The following is a 24,356-nucleotide window of genomic DNA, read 5'->3' on the forward strand; positions in this document are numbered from 1 at the left end:
TTTATTAACACTTATAATGTGGCTTCCTTTCTAATCTGATTCTGGTGCAGCATCACAGAGAGAAGAAGCTGAAGGAAATCAAAATATTTTACCCCCAAATATATTTTTTGACGTATTTTGAAATGGCTGCTGCAGGGCCAAGAGATTGAAATGGCCCTCATTAAGGTAGCCCAATCTCTCCCCTTCTAGGTCTTCCCAGATCTGGGGAAGATTAACTAAGAGCCTGAGGCATTTAAAGTTTGAAAAGATATATTTATCCTCTATTTTCTCAACATATTTTGGCAGAATTTGGATTTTTCCATTATCAATATTTTCCAAAATGCATGATTTTTAATACCAAAACTGATTTAAAATTACCATACGTTGGAATATAAATTATTCTATTATAAAGATACATGCATTTGCATGTTCACTGCAGCACTATTCACAATAGTAAAGACATGGAATCAACCCAGATAGACATTATCAGTGATAATGGGATAAAGAAAATGTGGTATATATACACCATGGAATACTATGGAGCCATAAAAATGAATGAGATCATGCTCTTTGCAGGGATATGGATGAACCCGAAGCTGATATCTTCAGCAAACTAATGCAGGAAGAAAAAACCAAACACTGCATCTTCTCACTTATAAGTGGGAGCTGAACGATAAGAACACATGGACTCGGGGAGGGGAACAACAAACACTGGGGCCTGTTGGGGTCAGGAGGGAGAGCATCAAGATCAATAACTAATGTACACAGGGCTTAATATCTAGGTGATGGATTGATAGGTGCAGCAAACCATCATGGAACACGTTTACCTATATAAGAAACTTGTTGGCCAGACTGGTCTTGAACTCCTGACCTCATGATCTTCCTGCCTTGGCCTCCCAAAGTGCTGGGATTACAGGTGTGGCCACCATGCATGGTGGCTATTTCTCTTTTTAAATTCTCTCAGGACTCCTAAAATCTCAAAACTTTGACCTAGATTCCCTAATCTACATTTCCAGCTCTGACCATTTTCTTGAGGTCTCTTCCTTCTAGTACACATGTTATACAAAATATTCTCAACCACATACTCATACATTGCTAATTGGTGCAGATTACTTTTGTAGATAGTGAATGTTGTCTATTTTATGTTGGTTCTCATTAATGTTACTTTGAGTATACTGTTATTTTCTAATCTCAAAGGGGGACTATCTCACTGTTATGATAGTAACCAGTATACTTTGTCCTTTTTTTCTTGCTTTCTTCTTTTTTGGACCAGTATACTTTGTCCCTTTTTTGCTTTTCTTTTTTTCTTTTTTTTGAGATGGAGTCACACTGTGTCATCCAGGCTGGAGTGCAGTGGCACCATCTCGGCTTACTGCAACTTCCACCTCCTGGGTTCAAGTGATTCTCCTGCCTCGGCCTCCCAAGTAGCTGGGACTACAGGTGCACACCACCACACCTGGCTAATTTTTGTATTTTCAGTAGAGACAGGGTTTCACCATGTTGGCCAGGCTGTTTTTGAACTGCTGACCTCAGGTAATCCACGCACCTCAGCCTCCCAAAGTGTTGGGATTACAGACGTGAGCCACGGCACCCAGCCCTCTTTTTCTTTTATGATGAAAACTTTCCCATGAGAATCATATTATCAATTGTTTGCCTTTGTTTTCTTTTAAAGAAATTCCTTTTCCATAGAGATATTGCATGATGAAAGTCTTCTTCTAAAGTTTCTTTTGGGGGACACTGAACTATGTCATTGGGAAGCTTCAGTAAGTAGAGATCTCCCTTCTTCTCACTCAAGATTCTTCATCTCAAAATGGTGTCCACCAAATGTCTTAATCCAGGTAGTCGCTTGTTTAGAAATTCATGAAATAAGAACCTTCTCGAGAAGTTGGAGGCTATTGATTGAGATGGTTTAACGCTGCCCCTTATTATATGTTTTACTCCCAAGGTAGACATCAAAGTGGCTAATAACTCTATGACTGATGTCTAACTCACTTCTATGGGAATCTATACAAAACGTTTTATTTATGAGACAGAGTCTCCCTCTGTTACCCAGCCTGGAGTGCAGTGGCTTGATCACTGTTCACTACAGCCTCAATATTCCAAGCTCAAACGACCCTCCTACCACGGCCTCCCAATGTAGCTGGGACTACAGGTGTGCACCACCATGCCTCAGATAAGTGTTTAATTTTTTTTTTTTTTTTGAGACAGGATCTCACTATATTGCTCTGGCTGGTCTCAAACTCATGGGCTCAAACGATCCTCCTGCTTCAGCCTTCCAAAACCAGGTGTTTAACTGGGGACTAACATGAAACACTTAGAAGACTACGTGGAACATAGTGAGCTACATAAAATATTTGCTATTAGCATAATAATTTTATTGTATATCTTAACAAAATTGTGTATTTTAGGCAGGTGGCATGCCAATGGAAGTACTCTCCTATAGCTGCACTGAATCATTCTTACCACTGAGAGTTGCAGCAAATGGGGGACATAATTTATAACTTACTTTTCTCTCTGTATGACTCATTAGGCAATGACTATGTATGTACTACAATGTAAACAGCACCTCCTGGATTGAATAGTACATAACTGACATGACCAGCAGAGACAGGCTAAAGACACTGAGCTGAAAACCCTGGACTCTATTGCTAAATCAAGGCTCCTGAATCCGTTCCCTCTGAGCAACTGTTGCTGTGGTGCTGCCTTCACAAGCACTCTGCTGAGCACTCAGATTGAGGTGCTCTGCTATCTGTCATCGGACAAGCTGCACCCAGAACTGTTCAGCTGACAAACTGGTAGCAGTCCAGAAATACAGTTCTGCTGCATAGTGAAAAAAGGCCAATTTAGATTCTTTTTCATAGAGAGAAAAACATAAATATGTGATTTAACAAGTCTCCTGTATTAAACTAATTGGTTTAGATTTGATATATAATTGCTAAAAACACACTTAGAATATAAACCTTACTGTGTCAAGGTCTCAAAGAAGAAATAATTGGTATGGTATAAAGTATTGAATTGTATGCTACAAACTTCTAAGCTAAAATATTTTCAATGTATGCAAGGATAGGTGGCATACATATTATATATTATTCCCCCATTAAGCAAATTTATAATGAGAGAAAATTATCTTTCATAAAAAAAAGCCATGTAAAATTAAGAACTAAGTTTTTCTGCACAGACTAGACAATGATTGCTAACACATAAGGTCAATGAGAGAACAGTCAGAGAAAGCTTCATGAAAACAATAAATTGTCTGCCACGTCTGAGTGAATGAGGCTAGATGAACAGAAACTGAGAAGGTAGAAAGAATAGCATGAGCAAGACAAGTGCTGAAATCTGCCCAATTAACTCTGAGGATAAAGTCCAATGGCAGAGAAATAAAAACCCGTGTCCACATAATAACCTGTAAGTGAATGTTCACAGCAGCATTTTTCATAAAAGCTAAAAAGTGGAAACTAACCTAAAGGTCCATCAACTGATGAAAGAATGGAAAATCAGTGTAGCCATGGAATAGAATATCATTTAACTATAAGAAGAAATAAACTACCAAGGTGTGCTAAAACATTATGCTAAGTGAATTCTGAAAACATTATGCTAAGTGAAAAAGCCAGTCACAATGGACTACGTATTGTATAACTCTATGTATATGAAATAAGCAGAACAGGCAAACATATGGAGACAAAAGTAGATAGATGGTGGTCGCCTACAACAGAGGTAGGTGGAGGGACATGGAGGAAGGCTGCAGTCATGCCTAGGAGATGTGGGGTTGCTTTTCAGGGTGATGAAAATGCTGTGAATATACTAATAGATACTGAGTTGTACATTTTAAATGGTCGAACTCTCTGAAATGTGAATGATATCTCAGTGAAACTGTTTTTAAAATCCAAAGGCAGGATCAAGATAATTTTCTCAACTCTCAATTTTTGATGTACATGTTATCTCAAATTTAAATATTTCCACACTTTTATAGTATATTTTAAATAAAAGATAAATAAAGAAAATGCCTAACTTTTCAAATAGTTTGTAAATTAACCTAAAACATGCACTTTTAAAAGAATAGTATAATGGCCTTTCTGTACAAGTTAACCTAGAATCTGTGAAATAAATAGACACAGATTCTGTGTCCACTCACAAAAGTGAAGAAATAAGACAATTTTCTGGAACATTCCATGAAACATTCTTCTCTGATTTAATCTGGCCTGCCTCATCAGAGCAATACAAAAATTACTTAAAAATACTGTTTTAACAGGACAAAAGTCAGTTTTCTATGAGGAATGATGTATAATTCTCAACTTTTCCAAGGGTACATATTGTAAGAGAAAAGGTATGCAATGGTTTTTCAAAATGGTAGAATGAAAGTCACTATATTAAAAAAAAGTACATTATAGAGATAGTAAAATGGAAATAATTCATTGTAATGAAAATAAAAAATCAAGCTTCTGCCATAATTAGTATCCTAAAACATGTTATGTAATTCAACTAGCTACAGAATAACAGTTGACATGCTAAGTTCCATACATACTTGACTTTCCACTTGAAATAATTTCTTCTTTGGGACCTGTGTCTCATCCAAATTAATGTGGTAATGTGATATACCTTCCAGTGGAGACTCTAACATAGTTAATTTTTTTAGGCTGTCAGCCGCTTCTTGTTGAAGTTGTCTCACAACCACCTGAGAAAATATTTTTGTTACTGATTTTATAAATTGCCTTATTATTAAATTATGTTAATAATATTTAACTCTAACATACCTACTTTGAAAATTATCACCACACATATCAATTCACCTTCTTTTAATCACATGTACACATTTGTATTTATTACTGAATTCAGTGAGGGATGCACAATATGTTCTCTTCCTGCCAAGTTGGTATTCTCTTACTTACATAACAGATTCATCCCACCATTCAATCATCTTAGAAGCTCAACTCAACCTCAAAGTTCCTGACATATTCAATCACCTGTTCAAATCCTTCCAGCAGATTCCTATCTCAGAATAAAAGTAAAATTCCAAAGACCTTTGAGGTCCTAGGTAAACAGGTCTCTACCTCCCTCTCTGACTTCAAAGCTCCTACAACTCCCTCCTGTAATTACTCCATTCCCACTGTACGTGAAGCCTGCCACCCCTCAGCCTGAAAATAGGGATCTAATTCCTTACTCATAAATCAAAGGCAGCTACAAGTATCTTTGTACTGAACAAAATTATATTCCAATGATAGTCATTGAGCCTTGAAATAAAAATTAGGAGCTAATTATTAATATAAATATTCAAAGTAAACTATAAATACCAGTGGGAAGACTAAACCAAATATAGTTTTGCTAAATAGTACCACATGTATCCTAAATTATGATTTTATAACAAGTAGGTGCCTTTAAAACATTACATAGTCATAAAAATATGTAATTTGACATGTTTTCAGATTTGTTAAATTAATATGATTAATAACAAAGATATACCAACTAAAATACATAAAAAGCTACTTAAAGCAAGGTATTACAAGACACAGCAATACACTTCAGTTCATCTGGGAAATCTAGAATTAAGTGTCAAAGAAAATCAATTAAATTTTAATTTGAAAATACTCATTTCAGGTGTAAACATTTCCATTTATACTTACATTATGGTCTTAACATGTGGCAACATAAAGTCATTAAAATTATTATTTCAGCAGTACAGAACTATCTACCTTAAAATATGACTCTGTGCCTAATAAAATTTCATAGGTGACACAATGTCTTTTCTCAAAGTAAATCATCTCTCACCTCTACCTTTTATTTCCTAGAAATGAGGCACGTTTCTAAGCTGGTATAGTAAACACGGTTTTCCTTCTTTTTTTTTATTAAAACAGATTTTTTGAAATATAATTTACATACTATAGAATGTATCTGTTTTAACTTAAAGTTAAAAGATTTTTTAGTCCATTTACTGAGTTGTGCAGCCATCTCTACAATCCAACTTTACAGCATTTCCATCACTGCAAGATCCCTCACGCCCATTAGCAGTCACTACCAGCTTCCAGCCCCAGCCCTTTGCAAACATTAGTCTACTTTTTTTCCCTATACGTTTATCTTTTCTGGATGCTTCATGTAAATGGAATTATACAGTATGGTAAACACACTTTTTATCCATTGATTTTTATATTCAACTAAGTTCAACATGTATTCAGAACCAAATGTTTAAATTTTCTTTCTAAAAGTTTGAAAATATTTATCTTCCTTGATACTTACTACTCTTTCTGCTTTCTCTCTCTCATATTGAAAGAGACTTTCTTTTAAATGATCACATTCATTCGTTACCTTCTTACTTTTCTCTTCTAGCATGAGGTCTTTCTTTCCACTCTCAATAAAGCCTCTTTGGATATTACTTACTATCTCTTTATGATCCTCTTTCTGATGAACATCATCTAGTTGCTGTTCAATGCACGGATTTTCATGTTGGAGTTGACATATCCACTCTTCTACACAGCTCCACTTTCCAGTGGAATTATTCACTTTAGCTTCTGCATTTTCATATGTCTCTTTCATTTCCTTTATTTGCTGCTGTGTTTGGCTTAGGTCGTTTGGAGAGTTTCTAAAGCCAATGACTTTTTTCTGAGAGTATCTCTTTTCTTACGGAACTTATCTTTTAAGGTATTGAATTTAATTTGCGTTTTAGAAAGTTGTTCAGTAAGAAACTCATTCTTAACTTCTTCTTCGGAAATATCAGAACTCATTTTTACTTGTACGGAAACATCTTGTGTTCACTCTAATGCAAGTTTTAGGTTTCTTTCTGTTTTCACACTTTCACTGTGTTTACTTATAGCAGCAGTCAGTCTAGACTGATGATTCAATTTCAGCTTCCAGTCTTTTGTTGCTTTCTTCTTCCTTCAACAGTTCAGAATTGAGCCTCGTATTCTCAGCTTTGAGATCATTAAGCTCTTGTTGATACCGGAATGCTGTTTTTGTTATCAATTCCTCATTGAGTTTTATATACTTTTCAAGGGCAGCATTTGTTTTTTAACAATTTTAATGTCCTTAAGATATTTATTTTCTTTTTCCAGGTTGTCATTTTTCATTGTGCATATTTCCTGTCTGAGTATAGCAATATCTGTCTTCAAAATGCAATTTTCATCCATCAGATCTTTCATTTCTTCGTGATTATGAAAATCCTAAATAAAACAAAAGAAAGTTTTAGCTAGTACTCAATAAAATAACATATCATGATTACCTCTGAAGTTAAAGAATAACCTGCACATCCATATACTAAAAAGGTTACTGTAAGTGGATATCCAACTGGAGGAAAAGTTGAAGCAAAACTTTGAACCTTATAGAGCATAAGTTCCAAAAAGTTCAGAAATTTATTTAAAGTCAATGAATTTATAAAAGTAAACACACACACACACACACACGCACACCAGAGAATTTTTAAGAATTTCAGAATTGGAAAAGCCTTTCCCTGAATTACGACAAACTCAAAAGCACAAATTAAAGCATTAACAAATTTGACTAAATTAAAATATATCAAAAAATTGCATTTACACTTTGATATCTAACCCATACACCACCCTATAGTAAGAACCTTACTTCACACGTATTTGGACAGATAAAATTTCCCAGAGTTACTACAGTTCTGTTTCACTGATAACATTCTATTTCAATTTGACTCTTTTAACACTTTTATAGTCAGTTGTAAGAATTACATTTACTAAATCATAAATCTAGACATTATACGAGTCACTCCTATATACATTCATTGATGAACTCATCTAGTTACCACAATTTTGAAAAAGAAATGTTAAAAATATAAGCAAGCTACAGGATTTTCCCCAGGACTTCTGACGCTACTTCTAGTTCTCTGACAGATCACAGTTACTTCTGTGGTGTAAATGTATCAATACGAAAGAAAACTTTTATTTCAAAACACCAATGGTAAATAAGATAAAATTTATAGAGCTCTTCTTAGAATATCATGAGATTATTTGTGATTGCAATAATTTGTTTCCTCTTTATAGTATTAGGTACAGTAATCAATATGAAATAGCAGGAAGTACAAGGAACAATTTTACTGGGAAAAAAATCTTTATCAATAGGTTATCACTAAGTATATATTATGGCATATTATTGTTTTCAAAAGCTCTTTGTAATAAAATAATATCCTATGTGGATGCCAAGATTTATAATAAATATTAATAATTGTACCTGTAAGTGTCATCATTCATTTTTTGAAAATGAGATAACATTTCTGGTTTGTTTTATACCAAAATATTATATATTACATCAAGAGGATATTATAAGTAACATTGATAAAATAATGTTTAAAATATAGAATTTTTACCAAAGATTGATTTATCTGATTTGGAGTATTTCTTGTAGTCTTCAGTTTCATCTCTAGTGATTGAACAGTTGGTTCAAGTTGTTTTGCTTCAACTTCTTTCTTATATTGTTTCTCTTTCCTTTCTAATTCTTCTCTATTTTTTTGTACAGCATATTAACATTTGTTTTTTCTTCACTTTCTTGTCTTAAGATGTATCTGCAGATAAAGACATTTATCTTAAAATTCATTTTGTTAAAAAACAAAGAGATCATCCTGTGATCTACCTCTGCAGATGCTCTTTATCATCCTAATAAAATTTCTATGTTCTGGATTATTTATCCTTTGTAGTTCTCAGATATTTAATTTCTCACTTCAACATCTTCAAACTAATGCATATACTTGAAAAGTAGTAAGGAAAGAATATTCTGCTAAAGTTTTTGTTACTAGTCACTCTAGTATGTATTATAAAAAAGGATACTGGAAATAATTCAGTATAGTTAGAAGTTCAAAATTACCTTTTCAAATCACACAGTCATAATTACTCCCCGATTAGAAAAGATCGTTTACAATCAACTAAATTTTTAAAGTTACTATTTATTGACAAGCGTATAAGTTCACTAGAAATAAATTTTCATCTCTATGAAATATTGTAGGTGTCTCTCCAAATGATTTACAGAGTAAGATGTCTCTCACACAAACTATATCTGCAGATGATTGTCATCTAAAACTAGGCTAAAGAGTCTAACATCTGTTACCCCACACTTTTTATAATTCTTTCTTAATACTTCCAATTCACCTTCTTATTACATATATTTTATATATTTATTAAGCTGTTGTTCATTATGTGTAATATATAATTAATGCCCTTAATAAGTATGTGTATGTTTACACAAGTTATGTTTTCCTGTGAAATCTAGTCCCAGAAGTGGAGTTGTTGAGTTAAAGGGATGTCAGGTTATTTGAAATTTTGATACACAGCACTAAGTTACCCTTCAGAAATAATTTACCAATTTCATATACCAACAGTGTATGAGAATGCCTTTTTCCTCACATTTTCAATGGTAGTAATTACTTTTTCAATATCAGCATGACTTTACAAAATATATCTTATTTTATGTTAATTTGCATTTTTCTGATTACCAGGCAGGGCTAAATATCCCTGGTAAAACGATAAAACTTGTTAATCATAAGGAACATTAGTCCAATTTTGAATTAGTTTATAGCACAATGACAATTATCTGCTGAGAAATGCTGCTATAGGTGGCCAGGCACGGTGGCTCACTCCTGTAAACCCAGCACTTTGGGAGGCCGAGGTGGGCAGAACACCTGAGGTCAGGAGTTCGAGACAAGCCTGGATAACATGGTGAAACCTCATTTCTACTAAAAATACAAAAAATTAGTTGGGCAGGGTGGCACATGTCTGTAATCTCAGCTACTAGGGAGGCTGAGTCAGGAGAATCACTTGAACCCAGTATGCATAGGTTGCAGTGAGGTGAGAACACACCATTGCACTCCGGCTTGGGCAACAAGAGAGAAACTCCATCTCAGAAAAAAAAAAAAAAACTAATAAAAAAACAAACAAAAACACATTGCTATAGGCTTACTTACCTATCATGCTCTTCCTTCAGTTTCTTGGGAAATTGCTGAGGATACGTTTTCCCAACCTTTCTCTTTTTGGTTAATCTGTCAGCAGCAGCAGAAGACGTACTATGACATACATTTTCTGATAGTTGTAGTTTTTCACTTTTGTTTGTATTATTTCCTTCTTTGACCTTTAATAAAAGTAATATGAATAATAATTATTATTTTATTCAATAAAAAAACTTTTTCCCTGATTTTTTCACTTGATTCAGGTTAACTATCACCATTTTAATGATAAAAGTATTTTGTGCTTACTTTAATTTTATCATTATACATAATAATTATAAGATACTTATCATTTTATCATTGAAATTTTTGTCAAGTCTGCTCATTTCTGTTTGAGTGAATGGAATAATTTTCCAAAATTTCAAAAAGGACTCTTCTCCATTTTGTGCTTTTATTCGCATCCACTCTTTGCTATCTGATATAAACGTTTATGCTATCTGACTGGCAGAAACAGAGAAATAAAAAGACACAGGCATGACATATATCTTCTGTCATTGCCACCTGGATTTTACATGAAATAGCCAGATTAAGAGGATGTGACCTTGTAGGCCTTCAGGAAGAGTAAAGAAGTTATCCCTTTTCTGCACTGAGCTATTCTTTTCCCCACTGCCTTTTATCTCTTTTTTTTTTTTTTTTTTTTGGATCCTGGGATATCAAAAAAGTGAAAGTTCTCCCTGAACTATGGGAACCAATGTTTGCCACAACACAAGAAGCAGAGTGAAACTGCTGAGTTTCTAGTGCAGAATTCTGGAAAACGAGATGCTTCCCAGATTTCACATTCAATTACCACAAACATTTATAGGTGGAAAACATACAGTACAGTTATCTACTTTAGCCCCATTATCTACTGAAAATGGGAGTCAAACCAACCAAGACATATGAAATGTTTCATCCAGAGCTCTTGAGGTGGCATTCCCCAGCATTTCACGGCACCAAATAGCGTGATACAATTCCATATTGCTGAATTACATAAATTACCAGATAAATTTATCAAATTAGTCAGATATATTAAAAGTCTAACTTGAGCAAAGCAATTTAACACCTCAGAGGGTGGGAAAAGGCCTCATCTGCTTTTACTTTGAAAGAAGAAAATCTCTAGATTTTTGTCTATCTTTAGAACACCATGTACAGAACTCAACTTTCTACTAAAGAGTCAAAGGCTAAATTTTTAGCCAAGAAATTATGCTTCTTTCTTATTACATGATAAAAATCATACATGCCAAAACTTAACATACTTTATTAAACAACATAATGTAAGGTCTGATTCAACAGAAATATTGGAGTGGTGATTTTTAAAAATATGTGGAAGTATATATTTGTTTTCAAAATATTGGAAATAACCATGATGGAACTATACATTCAAACAGTTTGAGCTAAGCAGATAAACTGGCGTGCATGAAAACACATTAAACAGACTCATTTGGCTGGGAATATTCATTGCAACTCTCAAGGCTAGACGTGTTTTTGTGGCTCATCTCAGTCATTGCTTCCCTCCCATTGTATTCCCATTCTATCATTAAATAAATGTAATTCATCCCTAAATGAATACAGAAAAAAGAATCTAGAATCTAAAGCTTATTTATTTAGCAATTTCTTTATGTTGATCTGGTTCAGAAGGTCACATGGTATATGGCTGAATTAGTTTCCCAGCTCATATGCCACTTGGAAGACTGAGAGTGAGACTTAGGTTGATTAATGAAGAAACATTATGAGAACATTCTCCAGAACCGTTGTTTAGATAGCAGGACTAATCTACTTTGACACATAATTACACATTTAGAAAACCCCGCTGTAACTGTACACATGAGATTTTCTTGAATAGAAAATTTGACTAAATCAAATAATTGATAAAGAGAAAAAAGAAGCAGCAAGTGAACCTCTGTCTTTTTGAAGTTGGACTTTCTCTTTCTCCAAAGCCAGGAACTCTACTTGTAACATGCCTACCTCATTCTTTTTACTATTATTATACTTTAAGTTCTGGTACATGTGCACAATGTGCAGGTTTGTTACATATGTATACATGTGCTATGTTAGTGACCTTGGAATATCTTGCTGTAAGTCTTCTAGCTATATTTTTGATGTTCTCTCACTATGTGGCAAAGAATAACCCGCATTTTATAATTCAAGATTCATGCTTTTGTAGTTATTAACACTGGGATTGTCATACAGCGGCCTCTGGAATAAGCACTGTGTTGGTTTTCTGTTTTTATAAGTATCTGTAGGAGCAGAAATACTGTGACTTTCTATCTGAATCATACGCTTCATTTCTTTGGGGTGGGTAAACCACAAATCAAAAAGACTTTCTGGATCTCTAGACTGAGACCAATGCCTAATGTCTAATTTCCAATTAGTGGTATTTGGGTTTATATATTTTTCCTTTTGCATGTCAAACTCTTAATCATCTTTCATTTCAATCATAATTACTGGGTTCCTTACTTTTTCAGTTTCTATATCATAACAAAAATTTTCATCATCTGTGTTAGAAACAAGCTGTGTGTCTGGTTTGTTATCATTTTTATAGTCTGATTTATTTTAATTTAAATGAAGCTTAGAAGATGACTAGTAAGTGTATTTCAGGGACCTGGAGTGTGAATGGAATAAAAAGACATTTGACATGGGCTTCCTCTGTTCAGGCGCTGCCTGGACTGCCACAGAGCTAGACCCTCCAGATACATTTTTCTCCTCACAATCAGGGACATGATTCATCAGACTAGAGGGCACTCCTTTTTTGCTCATCCCTCTTTAGAGTTACCATGTAGGAGCTCTTCCTCGGGGCAAGCAGTAATTTTGGAGTTTTCAGAACTTTTACCAATATTCAGCTTGAACTTGTTTGTAATGAATTTTAAAGAAAGTCATGAATATATAGATTGAGTCCCTTTATCACTGTTCTTACCCAGTTCTGGTTCTTGAGACTTTTTTGGGGGGGGGGCAGGTGCAAAATGGAAAACAAATTTGCTTATTTTGTTTCTCAGATGTCTTTTCTGTCAGAGTGTATGTTTTAAAATTAGCTTTAATCAAGTATAAACAAAGAAATATTAGAAAATAGTTAAAATTTAACTGTGAAACTTAATCTATGTGTTGCTACTCTTAAATTATGGGATTGTAACTAAAAAGTGAAAAATAATTTGCCTTGGCTTAACATAGGACAGAAACATGAACCAGCAAGCTGAACTCTCAGTGTCTGTTTGGACTAAACTTAATGCATTTGTGTAAAATCTACCAGAAATGAATTCAAAGATGATAGGTAGTATTATAAAAGCTTCCTCTCTTACAAAGACTTTACCTCAGCATACCAGAAAGAGTGAGCCCCTACAGTGCATGTTTATTTCTGAAGATTAACTAGAGCACTAGGCAAACACTAAATTATTAAGAGCTGAACTGAACACCAATAAGAAAGAGAAGCAAAATTTTAAATTCTAATTCAAATGATATACTATGATAGTGTTATGTATCTAGATAGAATTTCTGCTTATATCCACTTCTAATATATTTTAAGTTCCGGTAGTGATAGGGTTTGGATTTTTTAAATTTTAGTAATGTTTACTATGTATTTATGTTGAAATAAAGTTATTGTTCACACCCTGACACCAAAGGTCCCATTCTGCAAGGTAGGATTCTCGTAATAGGCAACTGCATTGACTTTTATGACCCCATTCACTCCCTGAACACAGACACAGAAGTCAACTGGTGACCACAAAACAGAATAAATCTTTAACCTCGGCACTGGTGACCAGAAATATAAAACTGCAACATTTGAAGCACTGGCAATGATGACTCCTTTAATACTACTTTAACTCAGTGGCCATTGTTGTTAAACTGTTCATAATTTCTATTCCTCAGTAATATGACCCAATACTTCATGTTACCTTGTGTATTATGAGTAAGGTTATATAAATAAAACAGCAAGATAATTCTGAAAATTTCTTGCCTCAATTCCAAGGGTAAAGACAGCTATGAGTTACTAGAGATACTAAGAATTACTAGAATAACTAATAGTTACTAGAGATAGTAAGAATATCTTAAGTTTCATAACTGGTTAAGATGTTTTAAAAATTAAATATAAAATTATGATCTATTGGATTCTAAAGGTATAGTCTGAAAGGTCATGTCATTTGGACTATGCTTTGTTAGTAAAGCAAAAAAAAAAAAACCCTAATATTAAACAAGAACTTAAATTTTCATATACCTGTGATTGCTTCTTTTCACTTCTTTCACACTTTTCTTGCTCTTCCTCTAAAGCCACTGGTAAGGTTTGTTCTGTTGACAAATTCATTGATTTAGTTCAAATGAACTAAGAAGAGTTAGATAAAGACTATAATCTTTATAAAAATAAATAGAGAATAACATTTCTTTGTATTTTATATTTTGAGAGTTTGAATGAAACAATGTTTACTGAAATATTTACTTCTGTAAGAAATACTTCTAATTATCCAAAACTTCAACAAACCACTTGGGGAGACACCAGATATCACCAGATTCAAGCCATGCAAAATCTCAGGGTCACTCACAAATTGTTCCACCCAACATAAGTCAACAAAACTGTTGGAAACAAAACAGAAATTTGAAATACAGTCAAAATATACAATGTAATGCTTTACTATACTTTGTAACACTATCTTTTTCACAAGACACTAATTGAGTTGGCAGTTACTAATAATTTGCAAAATTATTGTTCTTTATACCTCAATTAGTGTGCACCCCATTTTTTACATCACAAATGTTTTCCCCTGCTATTCTGAAAAATTTATTTTCATCTTTTAAGACTCAGAAAGTAGGCTGGGCATAATAGCTCACATCTGTAATCCCAGCACTTTGGAAGGCCAAAATGGGAGAATTGCTCAAGGCCAAGAGTTTAAGACCAGCCTGGGAGCCATAGGTAACCTTGACTCTACAAAAAATTAGACAGGTATGGTGATATGTTCCTGTTGTCCCCGCTACTCAAGAAGCTTAGATGAGAAGATCCCTCAAGCCCAGGAGTCTGAGGTTTCAGTGAGTCTCAATCATGCCATTGAACTCCAATCCTGGGTGATAGAGTAAGAACTTGCCTCCAAAAAGAGGGAAAAAAAAAGGCTCAGAATGCTATGTGAAATCTTCCTTGATTCTAGCTATCTTTCTCCACACACACAGGTGTCTGCTTTGTTGGGGTCCCTTAGTACCTTGTCAATTTTTCTAGTGTCACTTTACCACCTGACTTGCACATCATGTCTTTACATGTTGACCCCCTTTGCTGCTAGACGGTAGAGGACAATCTTTTGAATCATCTTTGTATAAACAGTCTTAATTTTGCTAAATAATTACTTATTGAGTTCCTGCTAAGTGTTAGGCACTGGGGAATAAGGAAGGAAAATAGAAGCTGTCAGGGATGGCTTTCCTAAAGATCATCCATGAGCTGAGACTTAGAGAGTGAGGTTAGCCAGATTAAGGGAGGCAGAGGGCAGGAAAGGGTGAGCACATGCCAGGCAGCAACAAGAGAGGAAGAGAAGCCTCCAAGAGAGTATGCATTTCTCTGCAGAAGAGGAATGGTGAGGGGGCCATTACCAGCAGCTCAGTAATTCCAGAGAAAAAGGCAGATGGGGAAAGGGATACAGATGGAGATTTGGGCAGAAATCAGTTTCCTTTTCTTTTCTTTTTTGGGACAAGGTTATACTCTGTCTCCCAAACTGGAGGGCAGTGGCATGATCTCAGCTCACTGCAACCCGGCCTCCCAGGTTCAAGTAATTCTCCTGCCTCAGCCTCCTGAGTAGCTGAGATTACAGGCGCGTGCCACTACCACCTGCTAATTTTTGTATTTTATTAGAGATGGGGTTTCACCTTGTTGGCCAGGCTGGTCTTGAACTTCTGACCTCAAATGATCCACTTGCCTCAGCCTCCCAAAGTGCTGGGATCACAGACATGAGCCACCGTGCCCAACCCAGAAGTCAGTTTCTGAAATCCTTATATAAACCTTTAAGATGCTTGGACATTAGGTATTCAGGAGTGGTTCACGGATCTATTTGCATTAGGGATAATTCACTCTAAATACTGCGAGGAGCATAAAATTCTGAGGCATATAAATCAATGAACAAAGATAAAATATAAGGCAATGTTGCAAAGATGATGCAGGCCTGAGGAGATGTTTTCAGAAATATTTAGGATATAGGTATCAGTGGCCATTATAAGAATGAATTTCTATTGAATAAATAAATGTATATATCTGGGTCCCTGGAGAAATATACTCTGCTCATTACTTTACAAATTTTATCAAATGAGAAGTAAAATAATATACATAAACTCTTTCAGTTACTTGTATTTACTTTACACTTTTTCTATTTCCGTTTTACTGTGCCAAGGAAATGCATTTGGGTTTTGTGGTGGTTGTTGTGGTTGTGGTTGTTTTTGTTTTTTGAGATGGAATTTCACTCTTCCTGCCCAGTCTGAAGTGCAGTGGTGTGATCTCAGCTCATGGCAACCTCTGCCTCCTGGGTTCAAGTGATTCTCCTGCCTCAGCCTCCCAAGTAGCTGGAATTACAGGCATGTGCCACCATGAACAGCTAATTTTGTGTTTTTAGTAGAGATGGGTTTCTCCATGTTGGTCAGGCTGGTCTCAAACTCCCAACCTCAGGTTATCTGCCTGCCTCAGCCTCCCAAAGTGCTGGGATTACAGGCACTAGCCACCGCACCCAGCAACATATGGGGATTTTGTTTTAAAAGTTCTGTTTCCTGGATCTACCAAGCTCATGAGAAAATAGAGCAAACAAGTCATTTGCATAGGTAAGAAACTTTGGATTTATAGCTTGTCCTCACTACTCTAGAAGATTATGCATTCCTTCCCGCCTGAGGACCCGCCTGGCCGTGACTCCCGCCCCTCTCCTCCTCCGAAGAGAGATCGGGGCCACCCCAGGGGTCGTCTGCAGCCACCGGGGATGGGGCTGGGGGTCGGTTCCTGCCCCGGTGCAACCGCCCCTGGGCAGACCGCCTGGCTCGGTCGCAGCCACGGCGACATCTAGCCCCGGTTCTGCGAGGCTGGGCGCGCCAGCCAGCTTGGGAGTCGCCCGGCGCCTGTAGCTGGGCGCCCAGGTGGTGGAGCATGCCCTGGGTGGCCTCTGGATCGCGGGTGCCCCTGGCCTGATAGCCTGCAGACCCTGCCCCGGCCCGGCTCCTCCTCTGTCAGAGCTCCAGATCTCTATCCAGGGGCCCTCTGCAGCCACCGGGGATGGGGCTGAGGGCCGGTTCCCGCCCCTGTGCAGCTGCTGCAGGACAGACCGCCTGGCTTGGCCACAGCCACAGGGACATTTGGCCCTGCTTCCGAGATGTGGGGAGTGTGGGTGGGCTCGGGAGTTGCCTGGAGGCTGCTGCCTGCACGCAGAAGGCGGCTGCAGCTCGGGTGCCCAGGCGGGCTGGAGGTGCATGGCCTGGTCGGCCTTGGGATCGCCAGCGCGCCCAGCCTGAGGGCCCCCAGGCCGTGCCTCCCGACCACTCCTCCACCTGAGGCAGATCGGAGCCGTTTGTATGGGCACTCGGCAGTCACCTCGTGTGGGGTTGAGCGGTGGGTTCTCAGTTCTCACTCCTGTGCAGCTGCTGCCGCAGGGCAGAATACCTGGCTTGGCTGCAGCCACTGGGACACGTGGCCCTGCTTCTGTGATGCTAGGAGCGCGAGCGGGCTCGGGGGTTGCCAGGCAGCTGCTGCCTGCACACAGAGGGCGATGGCAGCTTGGGCGCCCAGATGGCGGAGCATGGTTTGGGTGGCCTCTGGAATGCGTGTGCGCCAGGCCTGAGGGTCACCCTGGTGGGGCCACATACCCCGGTCTTCCTCTGCTGGAGCCTGGAGCAGCTGGAATGGCCACTATTCCGTCACAGGGGATAGAGTTAAGTTTTCTTATCCCACCCATGCACACAAAAAGGTGACTATTCTGTGAGGTAATAAACGTGTTAATTGACTTCATTCATGCCACTCTGCATCCACAAGTAAGGCTTTCATAACAATGACACAGAAAATAAATGTTGCTAAGGAGGTGGAGAAGTTGGAGCCCTCATGATCTGGCTGCTAGGAATAGAAAATGATGCCCTTGCTGCGGAAAACAATTTGGTTGTTCCTCACAGAATGAGCATTGGGTGAAAAATGAAATCAAGATGGAAATGTAAAAAATTTCTTTGAACTGGATGACACAACCTATCAAGACCTCTGGGATACAGCAAAGGCACTGCTAAGAGCAAAGTTTGTAGTCCTAAAAACCTACATCAAAAAGTCTGAAAGAGCACAAACAGACAATCTAAGTTCACATCTCAGGGAACTAGAGAAGCAGGAACAAGCCAGACCCAATCCCAGCAAACACAGGAAATAACAAAGATCAGAGCAGAACTAAATGAAATTGACACAACAACAACAACAACAAATACAAAACATAAATAAAACAAAAAGTTGGCTATTTGAAAAGATAAATAAAATTGATAGACCATTAGCAAGATTAACAAAGGAAAGAAGAGAGAAAATCCAAATAACCTCACTAAGAAATGAAACAGGGGATATTACAACTGACACCACTGAAATATTAAAGATTATTCAAGGGTACTATGAACTTCTTTTGGCACATAAACTACAAAACATGGAAGAGTTGGATAAATTCCTGGAAAAATACAACTCTCCTAGCTTAAATCAGGAAGAATTAGATACCCCAAGCAGACCAATAAAGCAAGCAGCAAGATTGAAATGGTAATTTTAAAATTACCAGCAAAAAAAAGCGGAGGGCCAGACAGATTCACAGCAGAATTCTACCAGACATTCAAAGAATGTCTTCTTTCATTCAAGGAAGAGATGATACCAATCTTTTCATACTATTCCACAAGACAGAGAAAGAAGAAACCCTTCCTTATTCATTCTATGAAGCCAGCATCACCCTAATACCAAAACCATGGAAGGACATAACCAAAAAAGAAAACTACAGACCAATATCCTTGATGAACGCAGATGCCAAAATCCTTAACAAAATACTATCTAACTGAATCCGACAACATATCAAAAAATAATCCACCATGATCAAGTGGGTTTTATACCAATGATATAGGAGTGGTTTCACAGATGCAAGTCAATAAGTGTGATACACCAAATAAACAGAATTAAAAAAATCTAATATGATTATATCAACAGGTGCAGAAAAAACATTTGACAAAATCTAGCATTGCTTTATGATTAAAGCTCTCAGCAAAATAGGCATACAAGGGACATATCTTAATGTAATAAAAGCCATCTATGACAAACCCACAGCCAACATAATACTGAATGGGGAAATGGTGAAAGCATTCCCTTTGAGAACTGGAACAAGACGAGGAGCCTACTCTCACCACTCCTCTTCAACATAGTACTGGAAATCCTAGCCAGAGCAATCAGACAAAAGAAGGAAATAGAGGAAATCCAAATCGGTAAAGAGGAAATCAAACTGTCACTTGTTGCTGATGATATAATCTTTTGCCTAGAAAACCCTACGGACTCCTCTAGAAACCTCCTAGAACTGATAAAAGAATTCAGCAAAGTTTCCAGATACAAGATTAATGGACACAAATCAGTAGCTCTTCCATACATCAACAGCTACCAAGCAGAGAATCACATCAAGAACTCAACCCCTTTTACAATAGCTGCGACAAACAACAACAACAAAAAAACAAAACTTAGGAATATACCTAGCAAAGGAATCAAAGGACCGCTACAATGAAAATTACAAAACACTACTGAAAGAAATCATAGATGGAGCCAAGCACGGTGGCACATGCCTATAATCCGAGCTACTCGGGAAGCTGAGGCAGGAGAATCGCTTGAACCCGGGAGGCAGAAGTTGTAGTGAGCCGAGGTCACACCATTGCACTCCCACCTCAGCGACAAGAGCAAAACTCCCTCTGGAAAAAAAAAAATAAGAAAGAAAAGAAGTCATAGATGACACAAACAAATGGAAATGCATCCCCATGCTCATGGATGGGTAGAACCAATATTGTGAAAATTAACATTCTGTTATAGGCAATCTACAAATTCAATGCAATCCCCATCTGAATGCCACCATCATTCTTCACAGAATTACAAAAACAATTCTAAAATTAATATGGAACCAAAAGAGAGCCATGTAACCAAACCAAGCCTAAGCAAAAAGAACCTGGAGGTATCACACTACTTGATTTCAAACTGTACAATAAGGCCATAGTTACCAAAACACCAATGTACTGGTTTAAAAATAGGAACATAGACTAATGGAACAGAAGAGAGAACCCAGAAATTAACCCAATTACTTACAGCCAACTGATCTTCGACAAAGTAAACAAAAACATAAAGTGGGGAAAGGACCCCCTTTTCAACACATGATGTTGGGATAATTGGCGAGCCACATGTAGGGGAATAAAACTGGATTCTCATCTCTCATCTTATACAAAAATCTACTCAAGATGGATTAAGAACTTAAATCTAATTCCTGAACTATAAAAATTCTAGAAGATAACACTGGATAAACCCTTCTAGACATTGACGTACGCAAGGATTTCATGACCAAGAACCCAAATGCAAATGCAATAAAAACAAAGATAAATAGCTGGGACTTAATTAAACTAAACAGCTTTGGCATGGCAAAGGGAACAGTCAGCAGAGTAAATGGACAACTCAAAGAGTGGGACCCCTGAACCTGACCCTGACCCCTAACCCTGATCCCTAACCCCTGACCCTGACCCCTAACCCCTGACCCTAACCCTAACCCCTAACCCTAACCCTTAACCGTAACCCCTAAGCCTAACCCCTAACCACAACCCTCACCCTCACACTAATCCAACCCTAACCCCTTATCCCTAACCCCTAACCTCTCTTAACCTCTAACTCTAAACGTTGACTCTTAAGTCTTACCTCTGACCCCAACCCCTATCTCCAACCCCTAACCCTAAACTTAACCCCTAACCCCTAACCCTAACACCAACCTTAACCTTAGGCTCGTTACTACGTTTGTACTATGTCAATGTTGATTATTATGATCTCTGTCTTAGGACTGCATGGCAGCAAGGGGATTGCGGATCTTATATTAATATTTTTGTATTGAGGCCGTGCATTAGCATTACAGGTGCTTGTTACATGAGCAATGGGAGTGTCATATTTTGGGTGTCATGTCTGCATTAGGAATGCTGCATTTGTCTTCCGAGGCTGCGGTGTGGATCTCGCACTGCGGCCGCCTCGGCTTGGCTGGGGAGAACCTCGGTTGGCAAGATTCAGAGGGGCTTTTGGTTTCCCTTTTCCACACTGAGCCCTTCTAACTGGTCTCTGACCCTGATTATTCAGGGCTGCAAAAGGGAAGGATTTTATTCACCATCTATGCGGTCCCAAGTTGTCCCAAAGCGAGGCAGTGCCCCAAAGGTCTGTGCTGAGGAGAACGCTGCTCTGCCTTAGCGGTGTCCCCCGGGTCTGTGCTGAGCAGAACGCAGCTCCGCCCTCGCGGTGCCCCCGGCCCGCCTGGGTCTGTGCTGAGGAGAACACTGCTCCACCTTCGCTGTATCTCTGAAGTCTGTGCAGAGGAGAACTCAGCTCCGCCCTGGCGATACTCTCCTTGTCTGTGCTGGGAAGAACGCAGCTCCGCCCTCGCAAAGGCGCACAGCGCCGGAGCAGGAGCAGAGAGGCCCACAGCGCCGGCGCAGGCGCAGAGAGGCCCACAGCGCCGGCGAAAGGCGCAGAGAGGCCCACAGCGCCGACGCAGGCGCAGAGAGGCCCACAGCGCCGGAGCAGGCGCAGAGAGGCAGAAGGCCCATGAGGGGAAGGTGAGACACCTGGGGCAAAGAAGAAAAAAAAATGCGCCGCGAAGCGGTGTCTGGGTCATCCAGGGAGGAAAGTTTTTTCCCATCAGCCCTTGCGCTGGGCCCCAGGGACCCTGGCATCCCTGGTTCACGCCCAGGGTGTGCCTCAGGCGACTAGGGGTACCCCAACTTGGACAGAAGGCCCATGAGTGGAAGTTGAAGTTTGTGGGAGGAGAGGTGAGGCACCAGGGGCAGAAAAAAAAAAAAAAAAGAGGACCGCGTCTCAGAGAAGCGGGGCCTGGGTCCCCCACGGATGAAAGTGCCTTCCCATCAGGCCCTATGCTGGGCCTGGTGGACCCTGGCGACCCTGGTTCGAACCCAGGGTGCGACTCGGGACAGCTTGGGGTACCACAAAGCGAACAAAAGGACCATGAGGGGAAGGTGAGGCACCTGAGGCAGAGAAAAAAATAAACGTTCAGCCGAGAAGCAGTGCCTGGGTCCCCCACGGATGAAAGTGCCATCCCATCAGCCCCTTTGCTGGGCCCTGGGGACCCTGGCGTCCCTGGTTTGACCCTGGGGTATGCCTTGGGACAGTAGGGGTACCCCAAGGTGGGCAGAAAGCCCCTAAGGGGAAGGTGAGGCACCTGGGGCAGAGAAAAAAAGAAAAACTTCGCCGCGGAGAAGCACGGCCTGGGTGCCCCACAGACGAAAGTGTCTTCCCATCAGTCCCTGCACTGGGACCCAGGGACCCCAGTGTCCCTCGTTCGTGCTCAGGCTGTGCCTCGGCCGCTAAGTGCACCCCAAGGGGGGCTTTGGGGACACAAAGCCCGTGAGGGAAAGGTGAGTTTTGAGGGAGGAGAGGTGAGGCACCTGTCACAGAAAAAGAAAAAAAAGAAACCCGCGCCGCGGAGAGGTGGGGCCTGGGTACCCCAAGGATGAAAGTGCCTTCCCATCAGCCCCTGCACTGGGCCCAGGGGAACCTACAGTCCCTGGTTCGAGCTCAGGGAGAGCCTCGGGCCACCAGGGGTACCCCAACGCGGTGGAAAGCCCATGAGAGGAAGGTGAGCTGTGAGGGAGGAGAGGTGAGGCACTTGTGGCAGAAAAGAAAAAGAAACCGTGCCACGGAGAAGTGAGGTCTGGGTCTCCCATGGAAAAAAAGTGCCTTCCCATCAGTCCCTGAGCTGGGACCCGTGGAACCAGGCGACCCTGGTTCTAGGCCTGGGTGCACCTCGGGCCCGCTAGGTGTACCCCAAAGCGGGCAGAAGGCCCATGAGGGGAAGGTGAGGTTTGAGGGAAGAGAGGTGAGGCACCTGCGGCAGAAAAAAAAGAAAAAAACGTGCGGAAGAGGAGCGGGGCCTGGGTCTCCCACAGATGAAAGTGCCTTCTCATCAGCCCCTGCGCTGGGCCCCCTGGACTCTGGCGACCCTAGTTCAAGGACCAGAAGAGACTCTGGCATGCTAGGGTACCCTAAGGAAGCCAGAAAGCCCATGAGGGGAAGGCGAGATTTAAGGGAGGAGAGGTGAGTCACCTGTGGCAGAAAAAAAAAAATATCTATATATATATATATATAGATATATAGATATATATATAGATATATAGATATAGATATATATAGATATATATAGATATATATATAGATATATATAGATATATATAGATATATATATAGATATATATATAGATATATATAGATATATATATAGATATATATAGATATATATAGATATATATATAGATATATATAGATATATATAGATATATATATAGATATATATATAGATATATATAGATATATATAGATATATATATAGATATATAGATATATATATATATAGATATATAGATATATATATATATAGATATATAGATATAGATATATGTATCAGCACCTCGGAGAAGCCGGGCCTGGGTCCCCACTGATGAAAGTGCCTTCCGATCAGCCCCTGCGCTAGCCCCGAGAACCTGGCGACCCTGATTGGAGACCCGGGAGCGCCTCGGGCCTGCTCGTGTTACCCCAAAGCAGGCAGAAGGCCAGTGAGGGGAAGGTGAGGCACCTGGGGCAGAGAAAAAAAACCGCAGCTTTGAGAAGCGGGGCCTGGGTACCCACGGATGAAGGTACCTTCCCATCAGCCCCTGCGTTGGGCCCCGGCGACCCTGGCATCCATGGTTCGAGTCCAGGGAGCGCCTTGGGCCGCTAGCGGTACCCCAAGTCGAGCAGAAAGCCCATGATGGGAAGTTGACATTTGAGGAAGGAGAGGTGAGGAACCTGTGGCAGAAAAAAAAAAAGAAAACAAGCCGCGCCTAGGAGAAGCTGGGCTTGGATTCCCCAAGGATGTAAATGCCTTCCCATCAGTCCCTGCGCTGGGCCCTGTGGACGCTGGATACCCCGGTTTGAGCGCCGGGTGCGCCTCAGGCCCGCTAGGGGTACCACAAGGTGGGCAGAAATCCCATGAGGGGCAGTTGAGGTTAGAGGAAGGAGAGGTGAGGCACCTGTGGCAGAAAAAAAAAACTGCACCACAGAGAAACGGAGCCTGGGTCCCCAACGGACGAAAGTGTCTTCCCATCAGCCCTTGCGCTGGGCCCAGGGGACCCTGGCATTCCTGGTTCGAGATCAGGGTGCGCGTCAGGCCGCTAGGGGTACCCAAAGCGGGCAGAAGGCCCATGAGGGGAAGGTGACGCACGCGGGGCAGAGAAAAAAAAACAACAACCG

At 39.6% G+C, this 24,356-nt stretch overlaps 1 protein-coding gene across 1 annotated transcript in view; it reads right to left on the reverse strand.

Annotated features, from left to right (window-relative positions):
* The window catches only part of LOC129137927 (putative ankyrin repeat domain-containing protein 20A12), a 30,455-nt gene extending 16,675 nt beyond the window's left edge, over positions 1-13,780 (reverse strand). The window contains exons 1-4 of the mRNA XM_063792649.1: positions 13,769-13,780; positions 13,500-13,580; positions 6,208-6,582; positions 4,502-4,651 (exon numbers count right to left, since the gene is read on the reverse strand). Coding sequence (XP_063648719.1) covers positions 4,502-4,651; positions 6,208-6,582; positions 13,500-13,580; positions 13,769-13,780 — 618 coding nt within the window. The remainder of the gene's footprint in view (positions 1-4,501; positions 4,652-6,207; positions 6,583-13,499; positions 13,581-13,768) is intronic.
* Between the last annotated feature and the right edge of the window lie 10,576 nt (positions 13,781-24,356).

Source organism: Pan troglodytes, chromosome 14 (genome assembly GCF_028858775.2).
Source record: "Pan troglodytes isolate AG18354 chromosome 14, NHGRI_mPanTro3-v2.0_pri, whole genome shotgun sequence".
NCBI lineage: Eukaryota > Metazoa > Chordata > Mammalia > Primates > Hominidae > Pan > Pan troglodytes.